The sequence below is a fragment of the Mixophyes fleayi genome, chromosome 4 (assembly GCF_038048845.1).
Source record: "Mixophyes fleayi isolate aMixFle1 chromosome 4, aMixFle1.hap1, whole genome shotgun sequence".
In the NCBI taxonomy this organism is placed as follows: domain Eukaryota; kingdom Metazoa; phylum Chordata; class Amphibia; order Anura; family Limnodynastidae; genus Mixophyes; species Mixophyes fleayi.
Window position 1 is genome coordinate 340964960 of NC_134405.1, and position 23057 is coordinate 340988016.

General features: G+C 42.0%; 1 protein-coding gene across 1 annotated transcript in view; it reads right to left on the reverse strand.

Annotated features, from left to right (window-relative positions):
• CACNA1C (calcium voltage-gated channel subunit alpha1 C) overlaps positions 1–23057 on the reverse strand; it is a 278371-nt gene that overhangs the window by 40735 nt on the left and 214579 nt on the right. The window contains 12 exon segments of the mRNA XM_075210714.1: positions 6876–6986; positions 8342–8500; positions 9434–9635; positions 11431–11577; positions 12979–13031; positions 14327–14434; positions 14658–14745; positions 14821–14927; positions 17257–17316; positions 18907–19036; positions 21636–21768; positions 22150–22222. Of these exon segments, the coding sequence (XP_075066815.1) occupies positions 6876–6986; positions 8342–8500; positions 9434–9635; positions 11431–11577; positions 12979–13031; positions 14327–14434; positions 14658–14745; positions 14821–14927; positions 17257–17316; positions 18907–19036; positions 21636–21768; positions 22150–22222 (1371 nt within the window).

The following is a 23057-nucleotide window of genomic DNA, read 5'->3' on the forward strand; positions in this document are numbered from 1 at the left end:
GGAGGTCTGTGTATTAGGAGGAGGGGGAGGTCTGTGTATTAGTAGGAGGTCTGTGTATTAGGAGGAGGGGGGGAGGTCTGTGTATTAGGAGGAGGGGGAGGTCTGTGTGTCTTGGTGACTGTGTATTAGGAGGAGGGGGAGGTCTGTGTATTAGGAGGAGGGGGGAGGTCTGTGTATTAGGAGGAGGGGAGAGGATGGGGTTACTGCTGATTTTCTGGAACATGAAACTTATGATATGACTCAAGAAATGGAAAATACAGGTTAGTAGAGAATCAGCCTCGTCAGCGCCTGGAAAAGGAGCAGAACTGTTAGCGGGTGAGGGGGGGCAGGGGCTGGTCCAGGGTTAGATGCTCAGAGCTGAAAACAAGACCGACCTGCAAAAAATCCTTTGCTTAGAACCATGCAGCGCCTACTCCACCACCAGGGGGCAGCAATCAGGCCTCTTATTTAATCACACAGTACTGAGAGCGTCACACGACTATACCCATACCTGGCCAGTAAGAGCCAGGAGAGCACTGCCCCCTGCTGTAAGGTCACAGTAATACAATGCGGGATTAGTTCCCTAATAACACACTCTGAGTGGCTGTAAATTATACTAAACATAACACATGATATACATACATGATATACACTAACTCCTCCCCTTACAGCAGAATGTACAATAAGCGTGTGGCACAATTTATATGGTAGGACAAGGTCATTGTCTGGGTACATATGACTACATATTGCTTGGTGGCACAGTGGTTAGCATTGTTGCCTAACAGCGCTGGGCTCATTAGTACGATTCTGACCTGGGACCTATCTGTGTGGCGTTTGTATGTTCTCCCCGTGTTTGTAGTGCTCCGTTTTCCTCCCACTCTCCCAAAAACACATCGGTAGGTTTAATTGGCTGCTGATAAAATTGTGCATTAGGGAATTTAGATTGTAAGCTCCAGTGGGGCGGGGACTGATGTAATTATTATATATTCTCTGTAACATGATGGCTGCTATATAAAATAAACAATTTCATTCTTTGATTCTGACCAGTTTTACGACATGTGGAGCGAAGCTGCAATTATTTACAGAGAAATAACGTTATGGCGATAAATCACTTTTACGATGGAGGAACAGAGCTGCCGGTATTCCTGGTGATTACGGCTCTATAAAGACCCCGGACTCCCCCCCGTGTGACGCTGGGGGCATCTCATTCCCAGGGGACACGTGTTCTGTCCTCACACTGAATTCTTCCATCAGTTCCCAGGGACAAAGGAAGTCTCCTGGATAGACAAACGGGTCAGTTATTATTTGATGTCCAGTAGGGGACAAGCAGGACTACAGCGACCAGAATGCATTGCGGGAAGACGGAGCGGAAGTATTGCTGGAAACAGAGCAGGTGACTCCTGTATATTAGACTGTTACATTGTAGCACAATTTGCTATAAATGTTTCCACCTAGGAAATCTCTAATCGTGACCACAGAATTCACAAGATATTCCCTGATCTGTGTTGTATCAAACCTAGGAAATAATCTATATGGTACATCGGCTGCGCTTTACGTATAGACGCAGTGTAAGGAATATGTGATTTATTTTAAGCCCACGGTGGAGTTTTGTGGTGTTACCTCTCCGCCCCCCCCGGAGAGGCTTCAAGGCGGAACACCGAGTCTGCGGCATGAGTCATTGTCCTATAACGGGTGATGATTCCACCGGGACCTTCTACCTGTTCTCACACCGCTCAGAGGTGGGTCCAGGTTATGTGTTTTATCTCCACATTATAATATACAGTTTGATATTTCTATATATTACGGATCACAGTGATGATTACAGGTCACTTATTCTCCGCACTTGGTGGGTCGCTGCCTGAAAGGGGGTCATTATTCTCCTAAGCAGAGGGCAGCGTATCAGCTGTACACAATAATTATATACAGGAGGATTTGGTGGGGTGGGGAGACCAGTCCAGGTGCTCCGGTTTCCTCCCAAACTCTTAAAACCATACTGGTAGGTTAGTGTGGTAGAGAAGTTAGAGTGTAAGCTCCTATCTACCAAAGGAACAGGAGAGAAGGGCCCAGATGCTGCCGTACTGCAGCAGAAGAGAGGAAATCAGAGATTGCTTCCAGGACCCATCGATGATGATCAGACTCTTTACTGATGAGAGATGTTATTGGAGCAACCATGGAAGAGTCATTTTCTGATGAATGGACGATAATAATTATCAAAACGAAAAAAATCTAAGTGGCTTTGAGAGCTGCAGGCTGATGTCGGTGCAGGAACAGAAGGTCCCAAAATATTTTAAAAATTTGAAAAAAACTGCTGAGGCTGATCGGCATTATGAGACACATCCGGTGTATCTAAGGCTGGTTTTCAATCATCTTTTATGCAGATATATACGGTAAACACTGAACATTGTGGGTCTGATGCAATAAGGAACAAAAATGCCGATAAGTGTCGTATTTTGTGCAAAATCGCCCATTCTCCTCCGCTCTACACTACCGGATCACCCCTCTCCCTGGGCAAACCTCTATCTCCTTGAAGCTATCTCAGTATAATTGTGACTTCCATCCCTTTAAATCTGGAAGGTAGAGGGTTACCAGGAAGCCCACCCAGGAGTCCTCCGCAGCTTCCAGGGTCCCTGCAGGGTCTGCTCACCATGGCACTGAGGGAGATAAATAATTAAACAGCGGATGTCTGTTTGCCAGATGCACAATCTTTGCATCATTGTGACAAATACAATGTATCCAGTGCCACAAAACTACCACCAAGTGCAACTAAATGTCCAGGAGAATTTACCACCTTGTAGAACCTGGATGGGGGCAATACAAGACTTATTCTCCAACGTCTAGTGATTCCCACAGTGACAGGCCAGGATATCAGGATATCCCGCTCTGAGAATATGTTGGTTTAACAATATAAAAGTTGTGAATTTTTTTTTACCTCAACTACTCCCATAATCGCCCCCTGCTGGTACCGTGATATAGGCAAAGGTCATTCTGCACAAATACTATCTTACGGGGCACTTGTGGTTCTGTGATGTTATGCACCAACTGCACCAATGTGCCCATATTTACGGAAAATACGAAGTTCTCTGCATTATGGCTGCAGCTTCTGATGGGTTAAGCTGGACAAAGCGGGCGATCATCGGGGTGTACACCCTGGAATTGTCCCCACATGCAGAGATGGTAATTGTGGGGCAGATTTATGGGGCAGATCCTGGGTGGCCTCTGCTCCTCGTATCATTGAGTCTCCAGTCATTGTCCTATACTTCCAGAACAGCTTCTTACCGTCCCGGAACAAGATACAGGCGAGTACATGTAATCATGTAATAAACATGTTCTACACGTTACACGTGAAAGTACTTTCATGTTTCATCCAAGAAATAAACAAGGCTGTAACACAGACTAGAAGAAGAAAAATAGAAAAAAAATATTCCATTAAATAAAGGGGTGGTAATAAGTGGACACTGAAGTGATGTTAGTACTTTTCAGGTGATACATATTTCCAGATAAAGCATTGTGCTGCATTACCAGTTTATGACACTAGGTGGCGATATGAAAAAGCCCATTAAGCATTTATCATCATCATTTATTTATATAGTGCAGCAAATTCCACAGCGCTTTCCAATTGGAATGAATAAAAAGTAATTTCTTGGCTGATTCCTCTGGTAGGAGATCTTTATGCAGAATAAAAGCTGGGGTTGGATGTTACTGCTGGTACTACTATCCTGACTCCTACACAACAAGTACACTATATGGACGAAACTATTTGGCCACACCTGTTAATTATTGAATTGAGGTGTTTCAATCAGACCTGTTGCCAGAGGTGTATAATATCAAGCACCAGCCATGCGGTCTCCATTTGCAAAATGGGTCGTTCTGAAGAGCTCAGTGACACCAAGCATGGTACTGTGATAGGATGTGTGATACTGTGATAGATGCCACCTTTGTAATAAGACGGTTCGTGAAATTTCATCCCTGCTGGATATTCCACGGTCAACTGTAAGTGATATTATTAGAAAGTGGAAGCGTTTAGGAACAACAGCAACTCAGCCACGAAGCGGAAGACCACGTAAAATCACAGAGCTAGGTCAACGACTGCTAAGGCGCATGGTGCGTAAAAGTCGCCAACGCTCTGCTGATTCCATCACTGAAGAGTTCTGAACTTCCACTGGCATTAATGTAGCACAAAAACTGTGCAACAGTAGCTTAATGGATGGGTTTCCATGGCTGAGCAGCTGCATGCGGCCTCACATCACCAAGACCAATGCCAAGCGTCGGATGGAGTGGTGTAAAGCACAACGACACTGGACTGTGGAGCAGTGGAAACATGTTCTGTGGAGTGATGAATCACACTTCTGTGTTTGACAATCAGATGGGCGAGTCTGGGTTTGGCAGATGCCGTTACCTACCTGACTGCATTATGCCAACTGTGAAGTTTGGTGGAGGAGGGATAGTGGTACGGGGCTGTTATTCAGGGTTTGGGCTAGGCCCCTTATCTCCAGTGAAGGGCAATCTTAATGCTTCAGCATACCAAGTCATTTTGGACAATGCTATGATTCCAACTTTCTGGCAACAGTTTGGGGAAGGCCCTTTTCTATTCCAACATTACTGTAAATATACTTTTTTTTTTTTTTCCCCTTGTCTATATATTTATATAATTCCAGAAAGGTCCAGATATGAGGGAGAACAGAAATACTGGAAGCACAGAGACCCCCTGAGCTGGTCCACAGCCTGACATGAAACGATGTCCAGTATATTCCAGGGTCACAGATCAGGTTCTGTTTCCTCATATCACTGCGAGGAATCCCCTCTCAGACATGGAAAAACGTTTTTGATTTAAAATATTTCTGTCCTTTAAGTATTTATAAATTTCCCAGCACTAATGTCCCATTTTCCCCCTAAATAATCCAGAAAGTAAGCCAAGATTTCTTTCCGTAATAAGTGATTATCTTTCAGGGGTCACCGAGAATTAGTCAGAACAAGTTTACGTTGCTGGGATCTGAATGAACAAAGAATAACACGAATGGTCATAGAAAGCAGAAATAATTAGGCTACAAAACCTTTCCTTACACGGATATATTGTGATAAACGGAAAATGTGGTTTATCAGAGAAAACAATACAAGCTAAAGCGCTTGCAATAAACCAAGGCAAATTAAAAGAAAAAAAAAGTCCAGCCTGAAGAGCTTGCAATCTATTATATAATTTAAGGTGAGAATGTCATGATTAATAATAACCACATTTTGATTGATTAAAAAATATCCAGTATCCCCCTCCCCTCCCCCCCGAATTTTGCTATTTACACAAGTGCACCAATTTGTCATACACCGACGCGTTTCACAGTGTAAGGAACTGACCCCATCAAACTGTGCTGGAGAATGACGTCCCTTCGTGTAATCCACTATCACCACCACCCGTAATTAACCCCTTAATGGCCAGACATATCATGTACTGCAAGGACCAGGCCCATAATTCACATATTTCACCGTGATTGACATTTTTATTTTATTACTGCTACTGTATAATACAGGGAAACAGAGGTGAAAATAGGGAGAAAGAAACGTTCTCCAGATTCTGCTATAGGATATTATTACACAAATAACTCGACCCCAATAATTCTCCCCAAAATATTTCCCAGAGTAGACAGACCAAATATTTACTATACTTATATCGGTGAGAAATTGGATGATTTTAACTTTTTATTTAGCTTTTTATACCCCTGGGAGGTAATTGATAGTTGCTTATAAAGAACATGGAGTCTCATAACTTCTGCATAGAAGCAGAAACTTCTCTAACTCAAAAGTTATTAATTATTAGAACCAACATCCCAGAAGTTTGCGAATCGAAACGTCGCCTCCAACTCTTCCTAATAATCCCTGGACGATGACTCGTTACGAATCCCGGGCGCTTATAACGTTCTTTTTACAGTAATATTCAGCGTTCGTATTCCCAGTGCATTCTGGTACTTGTAGTCCTGTGTTACACAAATGAGGACGGATTCCTCCTCTATCCCAGTTACTATCTGTCATTGACAGAGACGGGATTACTACCTAGATACATCTTGTTTGATGACTTCTCACATATAAAACTATCTATATGAGCTTATAACGCAGCCATGTGCACTTCTGGAAAACATTAAATTAGGAAATTAAAAATATCTGCTGTATGAGAGTGACTTATATTTCCTATAAAGAGAAATTGCCTTAAAGCAACAACTTGTGGGAAGTCTTAGAAATTGTTGTCATTTGTTAAACTTTGAACTAATGTGCTAATTGATTTGCAAATTATTGTTAATAACGTTTCTGCTGGACAGAATCACATATTAAAGTTTTTTCTCTTAATCTATATCCTCCTGTGCTGAAGCTTTCAACCAACATGCGTCGGTTTAGTTTGAAGGGACAGCGGTCTGAGCTCTGACTGTTCAGTGAGACAGAAGTCGTCGCCATGACGACAGACAGTCGGTTACTACGTTGTAACAATGTTGCTGCTCTCTACTAAATGTCGTTCTCCAACCGCAAACCAGCGAAACATTGAATAACTACATAAAATGAATAGTATTTGTGAATCATCTAAGAATCGGGTAGGGGATACGGATTACAAGATAGCTCACTCCAATTACATCCCCAAATTATATGACCACAGAGGTCTAAAGAAGACAGAAGGTGACCTTGGTTTTGGGAAGAACGGCGTGTGTTCAGGATATAAATACCCAGAGAGTGGTACTAGCGATATTACATTGTTACTCCATACTGTTCTGTGGTGAGGATTAAACTTCTAGACCGTATGTTGGCTTTGCCTTTTGGGTGCCGGTGCCCGTGGGTGCCTAATTGTTGAACGCCCCATGAATGATAGATATTGGTGAGCCCCGTTCCCTGCGGACAGACACTCACAGCAGGTCAGTACCTACCTTTGGTTTAAAGGCAATGAGTTTCAGGATCATCTCCACAGTGAACAGACCGGTGAACAACATGTTCAGGATGTTCATCGCTTCCTTGAAAGAACAGTTCTGTCCGTAGTGCTGGAACGAGAGGAGGAAGATAGGGAGCGATGTGCAGACTGTCCCGGATCCCTACACTATAGTCCTGGTACCAGCGGGTATACTAACACTGCACGGACTGTACACATCCCCTGCACTGTATCTTACTCACAATCACTGCTGTCTCCATGATGAGTGAGGACGATGGAATTACAGGATTCATCTAATTAGAGCTCGATCTTGTGCTGAGAATCTACGGTTCAGTGCAACCCTACACAATGGACTATTACTATAACCAGCTCAGTTTTATCTTTATACCATGTCCAGAGTACAAGTGTTAGTGTGAACATAATCCACATTTATTATGGACTTATAGAGCAGCGTCTATTAGATTCTGTACTAAAAACCTATAAATTGTAACTCACCTCTAGAGATCTGCAGAACATTGCTCTGTTCCATCTAGTCCCTGACAGATACATAGTGATATATTCTGCAGATTATTACAGTACTGACGTCTCTAGAGATCTGCAGAACATTGCTCTGTTCCATCTAGTCCCTGACAGATACATAGTGATATATTCTGCAGATTATTACAGTACTGACGTCTCTAGAGATCTGCAGAACATTGCTCTGTTCTATCTACCCCCTGACAGATACATAGTGATATATTCTGCAGATTATTACATTACTGAGCTCTCTACAGATCTGCAGAACATCGCTCTGTTCCATCTACCCCCTGACAGATACATAGTGATATATTCTGCAGATTATTACATTACTGACCTCTCTAGAGATCTGCAGAACATTGCTCTGTTCCATCTACCCCCTGACAGATACATAGTGATATATTCTGCAGATTATTACAGTACTGACGTCTCTAGAGATCTGCAGAACATCGCTCTGTTCCATCTACCCCCTGACAGATACATAGTGATATATTCTGCAGATTATTACATTACTGACCTCTCTAGAGATCTGCAGAACATTGCTCCATTCCATCTACCCCGACAGATACATAGTGATATATTCTGCAGATTATTACATCACTGACCTCTCTAGAGATCTGCAGAACATTGCTACATTCCATCTACCCCGACAGATACATAGTGATATATTCTGCAGATTATTACATTACTGACCTCTCTAGAGATCTGCAGAACATTGCTCTGTTCCATCTACCCCCTGACAGATACATAGTGATATATTCTGCAGATTATTACAGTACTTTGTAACATGACACATCATGTAGTTGTATAAAGTCAGCTATTGCTATTTTATTACTTCTCTGACATTTATAGACACATCTGCTACATAAACAACACTGACTTCCAGCCCCGCAGTGACGCTGATCTGTTGCTCAGTTACTTTGTATCTATACAATGAAGGAGACGTCTTACCTGCATGGCCAGGCAGATGGTGTTGAGCAGGATCAGCACGAACATGAGGTACTCAAAGTAGGTGGAGTTGACCACGTACCACACCTTGTACTGGTACTGATTCTTGGGGATATACCTGCGGATGGGCCGGGCCTTCAGAGCGTACTCCACACATTGGCGCTGCGAGAGAAGAGAGACTCTTCATGACATCAGTCTGGGAGCAGACAACACTGCGGAGGGTACACTCACAAGGGGACTTACCTCTACATAATAACATCGTTGTTATTCATTTTCAGGAACAAAACTCAGTTATATTTGTAAAACAACGAACTAAGGAGAAGTGTACGGTTGCTGAACACCGTTGTATGTTTAAGAAATGTTTCTTGGCAGAGCTGACGTGTTTTATTGTCTATAATAAATGTATTTTTTTCCTGCCCATAGAACTATGACATCAGTTAGCCGCAGGTCGGCCATGTTGTACCCGGGATATAATACAGTGGATGCTACAAAGCTGGCAGTGTGACGCTATGATGTCACACCGTCTGAGGAGCCGAGGATACTGCCCCCACCCGCTAAGGCCCCCCGGGGGGGTGTTGGCACAACATAAGAGGGGCTGGCCCGGTTTATATGAGTTTCTGTATTTACAGCATTGTAATTAGTTACTCCGGAGACAGTAAATCTGAGGATTATATACTGTATGTTCCGTCCCCAATTAAGGGTCCAATGCACCTTGAGATTATGAAAATGAAAGTACATTTACTTTTAATTTACATTTTGTTTGCACTCACAGTAATATGATGATTATTAGTATCACGGACCAAACAACTTTGGGAAAAAAATTACAAAATATTCTCTGCCAAAATTGATATTTCTAACAATCCGGTTGCTTAGATACGGGCATAGAAAACAGGGGATAGAGACTGGTGCGGGATGGGGAGTAAACAGGTTTCTATACAGAACAATTTCATTCTTAAACAGCTGAGATGACACTTTTATCACCGCACCTCAGCAGACCCCCAACTGTCCTGATCTTAGAGGACTGTCCCACTGGTCAGGACTTGATCAGAACCCCCCGAGGTTCCGCTACCGCCCCTGCTCCGCCCGCTGCGTTACCTGGTTCTTGTCCAGCTCGCAGTTTTTGTACTCCTGTTCACCTTGCTCCTGAAACGTGACAATGACGAAACCTACGAAGATGTTCATCATGAAGAAGGCGATGATGATGATGTAGATGATGAAGAAGATGGAGATCTCCACCCGGTGGTTGTAAATGGGGCCGACGTCCTCCGTGTGCGAGTCGATGGCCCTATAGAGCAGCCTGAAAGACGGACAAGAGAGAGTGGACTTACTGCTGTGTTCCACCCCCTGTGCAATTTATCTTCCTGATATGTCTTCTCCTAGCTGGGGTCAGTGTTGCTATTTCTGTGCATGAAGAACATAGTTCGGTGCGTTGTGCACGTGGCGCAGTTTGACCGCAGTATGGAAACCACTGACACCGTGCGCTGGAAATACAGCCAGCGATGGGATAATCGCTCCCTGCACAACACGCAACAATGCTGCATGCAGCGTTTCCAGCAATAACCTGTATTACAGGGTGAGGGGGCGGGCGTTGCAATAAGAAGACGGACACAGCGCGCCGCATGCGCAGCGCACAATGACCAAACACTTTTTTTCCTCCCAGGGATGTCTGGGCCCAAAAAAATAAAAAAATAACCCCCCTTTGCTACACCTTCTATCAGTGTCTCCAGCCTGTCAGTGACCCAGATTGAACTACTAATACCAGCATTATCTGTAAGCCAGAGAGATCTTGTTTCACAAAACGTTAGAAAGGTTTCCACCTTCAGACAAGTTTAGCTTATTGTCTTGTACATGCTTTTCTGCAACTTTTACTAAACACAGTTCTTGATTATTCTCTCCTTCTGTGTTTTCAACCCAAGCCCCTATATCATCCTGCAGGATTATTGTTGTCACCCTGGGATCAGCCTAAGGCAGCTCGGAACAGTGTGTTGGATACACTCGTATCTAAACGTGTCTCATATAAGTGCAAACAAAGACAAAAATCTGCTTAGACAAGAGATTGGTGAAAAATATCAGAAGGAATTTAATCTTTTTAATAAATGTGACAGAGACAATTTGCAAACTAATAAATCAAAGTAACATGAAGGTGGAAGCCCCTGTAACATTCAGCAGGATTCTAAAAAAGAATTGTATCGTGACAATAGTTCCCATTTGACCTTTGTCTGCACAACGTCTGCCCGTAAGTGATTGTTAAAGCGTTTCTGACGTTGCACCGTCTTCATACAAGAGAAACAGATGTTTATTTGATGCATCAACTTAATTGATTCTCGGCGTCTGCGCCAATAATCTCGAGACCACATGAAGCCCATCTGCCGCCTATTACGTGGAGAAGAATTTGGCACTGCCCAAAATAAGCTACATATCAACCCAGATATTGCACTTTAAAATCTAATTAAACTGTGATACTGCATGGAAGAAACATCATTAAAAATCTAAAAAGTCTGGTTGTGTCATTAGTATAGTAAAGTCATTAAACGTTATAGTCTTTTTTTAAATAATTGCCAATTTTTACTAAGTCTTGTCACAAAGAGCAGCCCACACAAGCTCTAATATTGTTTGACATCGAACGTCAATCAATCTGTCGGATGAAAACTATGTGTGACATATATAATTCTATACATCATTAAAATAACTTTTTCTTTTCTTTAGATTAGGTGTAAAATCAAAGACTGATTATTACCGCTGGATGAATTTTAAAGGGAAAATGTAAAAGTTGTTTGGACCTGTTACGACCTGAATTATCAGGACTGGCCATTAAAATAGTGAGTAACAGATATGAAGATATCCTCTTAGTGCACACAACATAGGGGAACATACCACAAGTAGGCATACAGCTGTCTGTGAGTTTGAGTCCTTTTAGCAGTGAAAGATCCAGGGCCTTAGAGGTATCTCAGAGGTCAAGTGATGCCTCTGATATATATCTACAGCTAGAGGCGACAAGCTTATCCTTTAAATAAAGTACATGTGTGTTGCCTGTGACACTGGTTCCAGAAACATTTCCCCAGATAATCCCTCAAACTCCGCTCAGGACTCACTCCGGCCACCCCTCAAAGGTGGAGACGGTGAAAAGCGCCATCATTGCTGCCAAGACGTTATCAAAGTCAAACTTGCTGTTCTCCCAGTTCCGCTCCAGAATGATCGGCTGGGACACATCGCCGTCCTTGTAGGTGATGTACTTCCCTCTACATTGGAACATATAGAGATGACATCAAAACAGATCATATATTGTACATATAAATTATTGCTCAGAATGTCTCCAATAACGATTTTCAATCCACCGTCATGAATCAGAAACGGTATAAAACAAACAGCGACACAAAGTATCAAAATGTAGCGGATGGCTGTACGGGATCAATGTAAGACAGCCGCACGTTGGTGAAACAACGGAACACAATGACCAACAAGGAGGGAACACGTTATTCACACCGTGAGATTGTTGTATCTGTTACAGTCAGCTCAGGAGGAAGCTGATTATTGATAATTGGAGGTACCCATAAATCAGAGATTAAAGTGAAACTGAAACACAAGGTACGAGTATAGAGCCACCAGGTTATAGTGATGTCATGGAGGCGTGAGGCACAGAGATGCCTCCGAGATGTCACTAGTTCCTGGTGAAGTGATAGCCCCCGCCTTGGTACAGTATAAGGGTATGTGCACGCAGAAGGAAGTTTATAGGGTAACAGATTGGGGCGCAGGCGATGGACCTACTGGGTGTAATTTCAGTTGCGGGTAACTTGTCATTTCATAATACTGTGTAAGTACAAGGTGACAGTGAGCGATGCTGTGACTGTGGGGACCTCCGGCTCCCGGCTGTAACAGGCTGGTCACACTATAACAGGGGGTATTACGACACAGCCCCAGCCTGGTGAGCTGGGGGCGATGATTCCTAGGGGAATCAGCCCCACAAAAAAAAGTCAGTGGGAACCAGTTCTGTACTGAAACACGTTGGGTGCTCCCGATCCTCTGGAGCCGGGTTAATATGTAAAAGAAAATAATAAATTAAGTTTGAGGAACTGCAAATCCCAGAATGCCTTGGAAGCAGTTAAATGTGTTGTGTGTGGGTGCCGCTATTCACTATGGGGGGCCGTATATATTTTATGGACCGTTTCCCGTAGGGTACTCTGGCCCTGTGCCCACCAGGTCCTTACCCCTGTGATGGGGTCTCCCTGTTATAGTGTGACCAGCCCAGCCTGGCACCATTTTTGGGGGGATCTCACAGATCCGTAAGTAACTGGCGCTTACACGCCCCCAATCCCAGGCGCAGAGATCAGAAAGTGCATATTACGTCAAACATAAAATGACGCCTTGTTAAACTACACGCCCAGTAACACCGCACAGCTCCCAGGGGCTGGAATAAACACGACAGCCCGTTCTATTCACTCCGTCCGTGATAAATATCTGTTTTATTAATAACATTGTGCGCACCATGATCTGTTTCTTCATAGGGACCAATGATCTCTACAAGTTCCGTCTCTCCTGTGCACATACCCCTCAGCTGCATAGAAAGTCACACGGTTCCCCGCTACCTCCTGCCATACAACACCGTCATCCAGCACATTTTACGTTCCACGCACTGCACTTACCTGCAATCGGCCTGTGTGATCTTCGAGCTGTCCGAACAGCTGTACAACTTACCCTGATGGCAAAAACACACAGTCAGTCAAATCTGCATTTAAAACGCGAGAGGCGTTCAACGCCTGACAACTTTATGTGCCCTAAGAGGGACCTGACTTCCTGTGTCAGTGGCGGAGAGGCGGAGACGTGTAACATGGGAACTGTGATACATGTAGACCAAGACTATGACATTTTTGGCAATCAAGTTCCCCCCACAATGATTTTGTTGTTATATCTCCGTCCTCTCCTTCGACCCGAAAGGATCCCAACGGCTGAATTCAGTGATCATAACGTGTTACTAACTGTAAGATAATATCGCTGTGGCCAGGTAAATATTCTGCAATGTTGCGGACATATTGGAGAGGGAATTAACCCCGCGATAGTCAGTATATAACGTGAGCGGCCCTGATATATCCTATAATGTCCGGGGACAATCACATTCATTGACTTGTCTGTATTCTGTAAGATGTAAAATATATTTATGTCTACAACTATATAAGTATACGCTGGGTCTGGCCATCCTGGTTACCGGGGGCTCTAAGGCTAAAACTGATCCCGCATCTCACGCCGGACAACAACACTACAGGTACAAAGGGATTATTTGTAACAGAAACCTCCAAACACTGTCATTTATTCTGTATTCATGGTATAGAATGTGGTAGATTATATTATATTAGAATGTGGACTCGTACAGCTGTTAATCCTTCACACAATCCAGCGCTGCGTCAGACGTACGGCGTAGGAAGCGTTTGTGTCCCACTAAACCTTCATGCAACATAACTTCCACAGTACATTATATATATATATATATATATATATATATATATATATATATATATATATATATACACAAATACTGCCCACGCCCTCCAATTACTCTCATGATAAACCTGCTATCTTGTGCCTCTAGGAGGTCATTTTTGCCTCAGCGCCGTGGCGCCATCATAATAGGATTTACAAATATTAAGTTTCTAGTGTATTTAAGCACACGATACAGCTATATTGTTAATTACGTGCACTACTTTTCTCACCTACATATGATTTGTAATGGAGTGCATGCAGTACCTTCTCTGAGCCTGCAGGTGTCACTGTTGCAACTGATGTCTATAAAACACATTTGGTTAACGGCTGGATGTCTCCATACAGAGCAGAAGAAACAGCGACACCTGCTGGCTATAAAATAATAAAAAAACACCATGATGCTGAATTTACAATGATAAATCACCCAGCAGTGGCAAGAGCCAGGTGATCGGAGGGAATAACTATATAACATGTGTCATAGTCTCTCTCCGCACAGAGGAATGTCTTGCACCTCACCTTGAATAACTGCACCCCGATACAAGCGAACATAAACTGCAGCAGCGTTGTGACAATGACAATATTACCGATGGTGCGGATGGCCACGAAGACACACTGGACCACGTGCTGGGGAGAGAGAGAGACTGTGAGATGTCCACGTTACTGACACTAAGGGAAGAATAAAGAACTGCAAATCCCAGCATGCCCGTTACTTTACTCCTTCGTCTATTCTGGGGTCTGCGGTCACATATAACCGTATTGTTCCTGTGTCTTGGTTCTGGATGCTGGGTGCCAGGTTATACATTGACCAGAGATATGAGGGGTCTGTGCCAGCCGTGGGGGAACCCACCTTGAGGCCTTTAGCTCTGTTGATGGCCCTGAGGGGTCGGAGAACCCGAAGGACCCGCAGAATCTTCACCACGTTGATGGCGCTGGACCTGCTTAGAGGAAGAGCCAGTGATTATATGAGGAGGCGCTCAGACAGCCGGACCCCCCCAGGACCCCTTACTCACTGTATTCCAAATGAAATGAGGGAGACGCTGACCACCAGCAGGTCCAGGATGTTAAAGTAATTCCTGCAGAACGAACCCTTGTGCAAGAAAGCCCCATAAGCCGTCATCTAAAACATGAGACACGTATGTCAGACGGTTACATGTGGAAATATGAGCAAAACTTACCCTACTCTGTCACTGTGAGACCTTTATATACTGATAATGTCTGAGATGATATATTGTGTCCCTCACACACTACTGCTAATGTCTGCTGAGCCAATGTTACTTTATATAACCAAATTACTGCTTGGTGAGCTGCTACAATGTATCACTTATACACTACTACTACTACTAACTGGTGAGGTGATACAATGTATCACTTATACACTACTACTACTACTACTAACTGGTGAGGTGATACAATGTATCACTTATACACTAATACTAACTGGTGAGGTGATACAATGTATCACTTATACACTACTACTAGCTGGTGAGGTGATACAATGTATCACTTATGCACTGCTGACTGATGAGGTGATACAATGTATCACTTATACACTACTACTTCTAACTGGCGAGGTGATACAATGTATCACTTATACACTACTACTACTAACTGGTGAGGTGATGCAATGTATCACTTATAGACTACTACTACTACTTCTAACTGGCGAGGTGATACAATGTATCACTTATACACTACTACTAACTGGTGAGGTGATACAATGTATCACTTATACACTACTACTTCTAACTGGTGAGGTGATACAATGTATCACTTATACACTACTACTTCTAACTGGTGAGGTGATACAATGTATCACTTATACACTACTACTTCTAACTGGTGAGGTGATACAATGTATCACTTATACACTACTACTTCTAACTGGTGAGGTGATACAATGTATCACTTATACACTACTACTGGTGGGGTGATACAATGTATCACTTATACACTACTACTGGTGGGGTGATACAATGTATCACTTATACACTACTACTTCTAACTGGTGAGGTGATACAATGTATCACTTATACACTACTACTACTAACTGGTGAGGTGATATAATGTATCACTTATACACTACTACTACTAACTGGTGAGGTGATATAATGTATCACTTATACACTACTACTACTACTAACTGGTGAGGTGATACAATGTATCACTTATACACTACTACTGGTGAGGTGATACAATGTATCACTTATACACTACTACTACTTCTAACTGGTGAGGTGATACAATGTATCACTTATACACTACTACCACTAACTGGTGAGGTGATATAATGTATCACTTATACACTACTACTAACTGGTGAGGTGATATAATGTATCACTTATACACTACCACTAACTGCTGAGGTGATACAATGTATCACATCACTTATACACTAATATGTTGAGCAGAGACACTACCACTATTATTGCACCGTCACCTCTTAGTGCAGACAGAACGAGGTTTCATTACTTTATGGAGACCGGTCAGTTGATCCAGAAGCACCAGACTGGATCATGCACAACTGATTATACATGTGGGGGGTACATACATAGCTACATGATGACATACAGTGAGATAAGAGCCCGTGTCCATGCAGTGTGGCCCTACGTATCTTGTATCTCTAAATTATCACTTCCCCGAATGTGGTCCCTGCACAGTTGTCTTAGGCAACCTGTGGCACGCAAGCAACTGAGCACTACAAGTCCCAGCATGTCTTTCCCTCCTCATAAAAGCTGGATAACCACATGTTATAGTAAGTACATTGCTGGATACCCATGGCATGAACACTTTTCTTTTTAATAAATCTCCCTTTGAAATTGCCAAATATATATGTTAAGGAGCAACTGTGCAAAAATATATTTGCTATAAAATTTAGTTTTTGAGACGGTGCTAGGAAATTTGCTTGAGGAGCTCACTATTAGCACAGTTCCGTTATTTGCCCTCTCTTCCCCCTCAATCCCTTTATTTTCTCCCAGAGTCCTCCTGCCAATCCTTTTGTGTGGCATCCTTGGGGTTAGAGGTATAACACCAACGGGGGTGTGGCCAGGTGTGGAAAGGTCCAATAAAAAGACAGAACAGGCAAAGAGGCGGAGTCACAGCCCTGCGCAGTGGGATGATATTAAACTAGGTCTAGTATATGTGGCCCCCCCTGTGCTGAGCACAAGTAAACATTCCTGAGATTAATAAGATACTGGGATCATAGATTCGCTTTCGCTAAACCCTGCAGACATCATTTTATTTCTACATCCAACATGAAGATTTAGGCCACACCTTTACCTTAAGGATGATTTCTAAAGTAAAAATGCTAGTGAAAACGTAATCAGCATTGCCTAGAATCTGAAAGACAAGCAGAAGGTCGTTAGTGCAAGTGGTGACATCGGCAGCTAGGGGGCGATGTGTTAGTGCTGAACACAGATGGAGCGGAGGAGACAGTCCGCGGCCATTACCTTCAGGACTATCTCTATGGTGAAAATGACGGTGAAAACTATATCGAAATAAAATAGGACCTGCAAAACAACACGAGAAGGATGATTCGGGAAATAAGGACACCGGTGGGGGAGGGGGAACTTGGATGAACCTTGTGGAATTATATTCTTATCTCAATACACATGGATAAAATATAGATATAATATGTTCCTTCAGTGATATTATATTATACATTACTCCTAGAACTAAGAATTGGCAGCAATGCTGGTTATAATCATGTGTAGTGATGTCACCACTGGATCTACTGGAGATTATAATAATATTAGTTAGATAAAAGCATTGCGTTTTCTACATGGATAATGCATTCTCTACTGTATATTATACGGATATTATAAAACACAGACTATGAAGAATGATTCACCCCGTACAGTCACAGATATTAGAAGTCACCTGATAGTTCTGACAGTATAAAAGCTCTGGGACTATAACGCTACCCTGTAATATGGGCAGACGACTCCTGGAAGACTTCTAATACCGATATAATCTACAGCAGGGAGAGCATTATAACATATATAGCCACAGTATGCCAAATATCTTCCCACTCGTTGATAAAAATAAGGAACTGGGTTGAAAGAAATGGAAAATACAGTCACATAGAAAATGGTTTAAGATGTTGAATACAATTAAATAGAACTGACATTTCCAATGTTCCAGGTTAGAATAATATATATATATTTTTGTGATTATTTTGCTATCGCACTTAGGGCTAGATTTACTAAGCTGCGGGTTTGAAAACGTGGAGATGTTGCCGATAGCAACCAATCAGAGTCTAGCTGTCATTTTGTAGAAGGTGCTAAATAAATGACAGCTAGAATCTGATTGGTTGCTATAGGCAACATCCCCACTTTTTCAAACCCGCAGCTTAGTAAATCTGGCCCTTAGTGGGTTTTCCGTCCCTGTGTGCCGATGTTCACGACTTATGAAATGCAATAATCTGGGATAAAAACACAGAACATATATTGTTGGAATAAGGAAAATACCAGTAATGAAAACATGTAACGTGAAGGATAATTACTGATGGATGGAACGAGACCACCAACGTAGCTGGACTTTATAACTTATTCCAGAGCTAAACTGATTTTTTGGTAGGTTCCTGCATTTGCACAGTTTGGTAGATAATATGCTGTGCGTGACGTCCGGGGCTCGCACACACGGGAGTTAGAGTCAACTGAGCTTTTCCTTTACACTCCTAAAATACGACTTCTTATAACCCCCAATCATGTCTTATATAAGACTGAGAGGTCCTGCAGACTCCCCCTAATTTGGGAAGACCTCTAAACAAGCCACTCCCCTTTGAGCTCATTAGAATATTCCATCCAGCAAAAGGAAACCTTGTTTTTACATTAAGCCGCAAAAACGGCGCGTTTCGCCAGCCAGCTGCAGAATTGCGCACTGATATTTTTCTGCATTTGCCAACGCTCCCCACTAGTCGGTAACCAGAGAATTATGGGTTCCGGCCATACGGTGCACAAATGCAGTTTAACTCTGTAATAATATATAGGGGCGACAAATTTCCCAGCGACGATGGTGCCCTGGGGTAAAGACGATGGGGTGGGAGGGGTCAGGTTGGATCTCCCATACCCCAGACATGAGGAGGACATTGTGCGTACTTGGTTCCTGAAGGAATAATGTCGTACGGGGTCTTCGGCAGCCAACGAGATGCTGCTCAGGAGGATGAAGAAGAGGATGAGGTTGGTGAAGATGTTGTTGTTGACGATCTGGTGGCAGCGGAGACGGAACCTGCGGAACATCGACGCGGAAAACAAAGGGTTAATCCGGAAACCTTTGACAGCTGAAAACTCACCAATTACCATATTCATTTCCTCAGAATTTTAGTTATTGCTACATGGCTGCTACTATTTGTTGAAGCATTTTATTTCAGTGGTCAAACAGTTATATTATATAGAAGAAAAAATAAATTAATCCACTTTTAAACCTTTTAGTGCAACTGAAACCCCAAATCTGGCCTTGTCCACGACGCACTCGCCAACCAGTCAGTGCCTTTTATGCATAGGTTACTTACTGGTTGGGCGAAGCGGCAATCGCTCCAGGCCGCTATCGCTCAGCTGCCTATTTATTGATAAACTGTAGCGGTAAGTGACTGTTACAGCAACACGATATGCGGCGTAAAACAAAATCTGCTTTTTGATAAACCATCCCCTTAGCTCTGGTTTCCGTGTTTCATGTATGTGTCCGTATTTTCCTTTCTGGCCATGAATTGTTTGTGTCGTGAGCTTTTTTTTACGCTTTAAGGGGGGTATTCAGTTGTCAGCAAGTTTTTTTTTTGATCGCGTTAAGTCATTTTAAAGCTGTTTTTTTATCATTTTTGAGCGGGATAACTTTACCCGCAATTCAATTCCATTTTTAACGCTACGTTTTTTTTCATTAAAAGGTCCTCTCGCGCTCCAGTAGAAGGTTTATTGAAAGTATAGGGTGTGCGAGAGGCCGCCACGTTAACAGCTATTCAATTGTTTTTTTAACGCCGCGGTTAAAACAGGAAAATATGCTGTTGTATCTCGCACCTCTTTGGGGTGAGATAAAAATAAAAAAACTCTGAAATGTATTTGAAATCATGTAATAATGTGGAAAAAAGTTAAACTTATGTTTATCACTAATGTCTAACTTGTGTAAGTAGATTTTCTTGTGAAAAAATAATGAAATATAATAAAAAGAGAAAAAAAATAAAATAAAATCACTAATTAATTATATTTCTGTATGTTTTTGGTACAAATATGAATGTAGTAATGTGTTTTGACATGATATATATGATTGTATGGTAAAAAATAGTTCAAATTAAAAATATGCTAAATAAAGTACTGTTATGTAGATATTATCAATGTGTAATGCAATCTAATGTATGGAAATGTATTCAAACCTTGTTTTTATGTTATACATGACCGCGTTAAAACTCCCCTAAAATCTTGCAGACACAATTTTTAACGCGCGGGGGGCAGCGTTCCCTCTTTTTCAATTGAATTGCACAAGTTTTTCCGCTGCGCTAACTCAAAATGGTCGCTATTGCCGTCAAAAACGCTTCGGGGAAAAACAAAAACTTGCTGACAATTGAATACCCCCCTAAGAATCCTGGTGGCAGTTTTCTATTCTACATAACGATATGACAACGGTTTTATAAAGCAAAAGATTTTTAGCACAAGAAAACTTTGTAATAAGAGAATGTTACAAAACTTTATTAATCTGATGAATTATAATGAATAGATCTGATAGGAGGACAAACTCGAGGTTCTAACTTTCTTCCTCCCCAGATAAATCCTCCTGTTTCTATCCATGAACCCCCAACACGTACGATATTCTGCATTCACGAGCTGTAACTAAGGTCAGGCTCGCACGGATGTTCCTACAGATCGGAGGTATTTTTAGCTCCGACAACCTGCAACTCTCAAGACACAACCGAAAAAATGCAAACAAAAAGCCTTAGAACGACACGCACGCTGTTTCCTTCTTGTGCCCTGTTGGAGCGCGGAACATTACGTCTACAACAATTTCCAGGGTCCTGGAAACAGACAAACAATGGAAAAAAAAGTTTCCAAAATAAAGAGCAAGTGCAGAGGGTTTTTTTAAATGACTTTTAAAATAAGCAGATGAAAAATTCCGTCCTTGTGGATACAGGCAAAGTGTATCCAAGGCACAGACAGGGCCGTGATCTAATTAACGAGGTTACAGAGATGTGGGATTGAGGACGTGGTCCCTTGAGGTGCCGGAGGGAACAGATTTTCTGGCAAAGTGTGATAAGGGTCAACGCTCGGAGACACCAAGGTGGATTACCGGACAGTATCTATATATAACGGCAGAGCCTCAGTATAAGACACATTATAGCCATATGCTGCACAATCTATGCATTGTGATTGCTGTAGGCCTCATTGATTCATTTATATGTCACTTCCAGCAGTAGGTAAAGTATTTGTTGGGTACCGTTCGCCATTATAGCAAATAATTCTATACTTTTTGTTTGTTTGAGATACCCGAGTTTTACATTTCTTAGAGGATTATAACTTATTGTTTGTACAGTGTCCTTGAAAAGACTTAAAGGCAGGAAGTGTAGTGTGCGTAGGACAAAATCCTCCCCTGTTCAGTGTTTTATCTCAGATATCTTTTGTTCTGACAAACTACAGAAAATTATGCAGATATGTATGAATGTTACTGGTGTTTTATTACATAACAGTATTGTGCAGGTAGCCGTATCTTTAGTGATTGGTAGGTGCATATAAATGTAGCTAAGTGACCTGCCCAAAAAGCTAGGACACCACAACCCTCATCGTGACCGCAGGGTGCGTGCTGGAATGTCGGCTACTGTTCATGTACAAGAACTAGGTGACATTACTTGTTATCTGTGCGGAAAATGAAGAAGGCGGTGGCCTCCGGCATTGGGACGGCTTTCTCCTTGATATGCATTTCAGAAAGAGGGCGGGGACGAGGGCCAACGGGCATCTCAGGCTCCTCCTCTTCCTCTTCCCCTGAGGAAACAAAGTAACAACATTACCTGCAAACACAACAGACAATTCCTCAACGCGTTTCACTCGACAAGGTCGTGCAGGAAGATAATAACCAGGAATCCCACGGATTTACAGAGAGATCTGATTGGTTGTGACACTCACAAGTTTCAGAACAGAAGCTTCCAATTTGCTACAGACCCAGAAATAGGTGTTTTGTTGACTGATGTTGTGAATTACATGTTTGTTGTTACCATGTCCTTAACTCACCTGGGGAGACCGTTTTTTTCTTTTGCAAAACAATTTTATTTTAAGTACAATTTTTACACTTATTTTGTTATAAATGGCAGATTTTTCCCCTCAATACTAGACAAGTGCGTCTACACTCCACGTTACTACCATTACCTGGGTTCTCATTGGTGCTGGGGTAAGGTGTTTTCTCATCGTTTTCATTAGATGGATATTCTTCCACACTGATCTATATGGGGGAAACAAATACACCAGTGAGCACCCTGTAACACCCAGACAGACAGAAGTACATAAAAAGTTGTCATGGTAAAATGAGTCAGTTGAAACTACAGTGCAAGAATTAGCCATTCGAAACTACTATACAAGAATGAGCCAATCATAACTACTGTATAAGAATGAGCCATTCGAAACTACTGTATAAGAATCAGCCATTTGAAACTTCCATACAAGAATGAACCATTTGAAACTACTATACAAGAATGATCCAATCGGAATTACTATATAAGAATAATCCATTCAAAACTACTATACAAGAATGACTCATTCAAAATTACTATACAAGAATGAGCCATTTGAAACTACTGTATAAGAATGAGCCATTCGAAACTACTGTACAATAATGATCCATTTGAAACTACTATACAATAATGATTAATTCAAAACTACTATACAAGAATGATCTATTTGAAACTACTATACAAGAATGAGTTAATTGAAACTACTATACAAGAATGAGCCAATCATAACTACTGTATAAGAATGAGCCATTCGAAACTACTGTATAAGAATCAGCCATTTGAAACTTCCATACAAGAATGAACCATTTGAAACTACTATACAAGAATGATCCAATCAGAATTACTATATAAGAATAATCCATTCAAAACTACTATACAAGAATGACTCATTCAAAACTACTATACAAGAATGAGCCATTTGAAACTACTGTATAAGAATGAGCCATTCGAAACTACTGTACAATAATGATCCATTTGAAACTACTATACAAGAATGATTAATTCAAAACTACTATACAAGAATGATCCATTTGAAACTACTATACA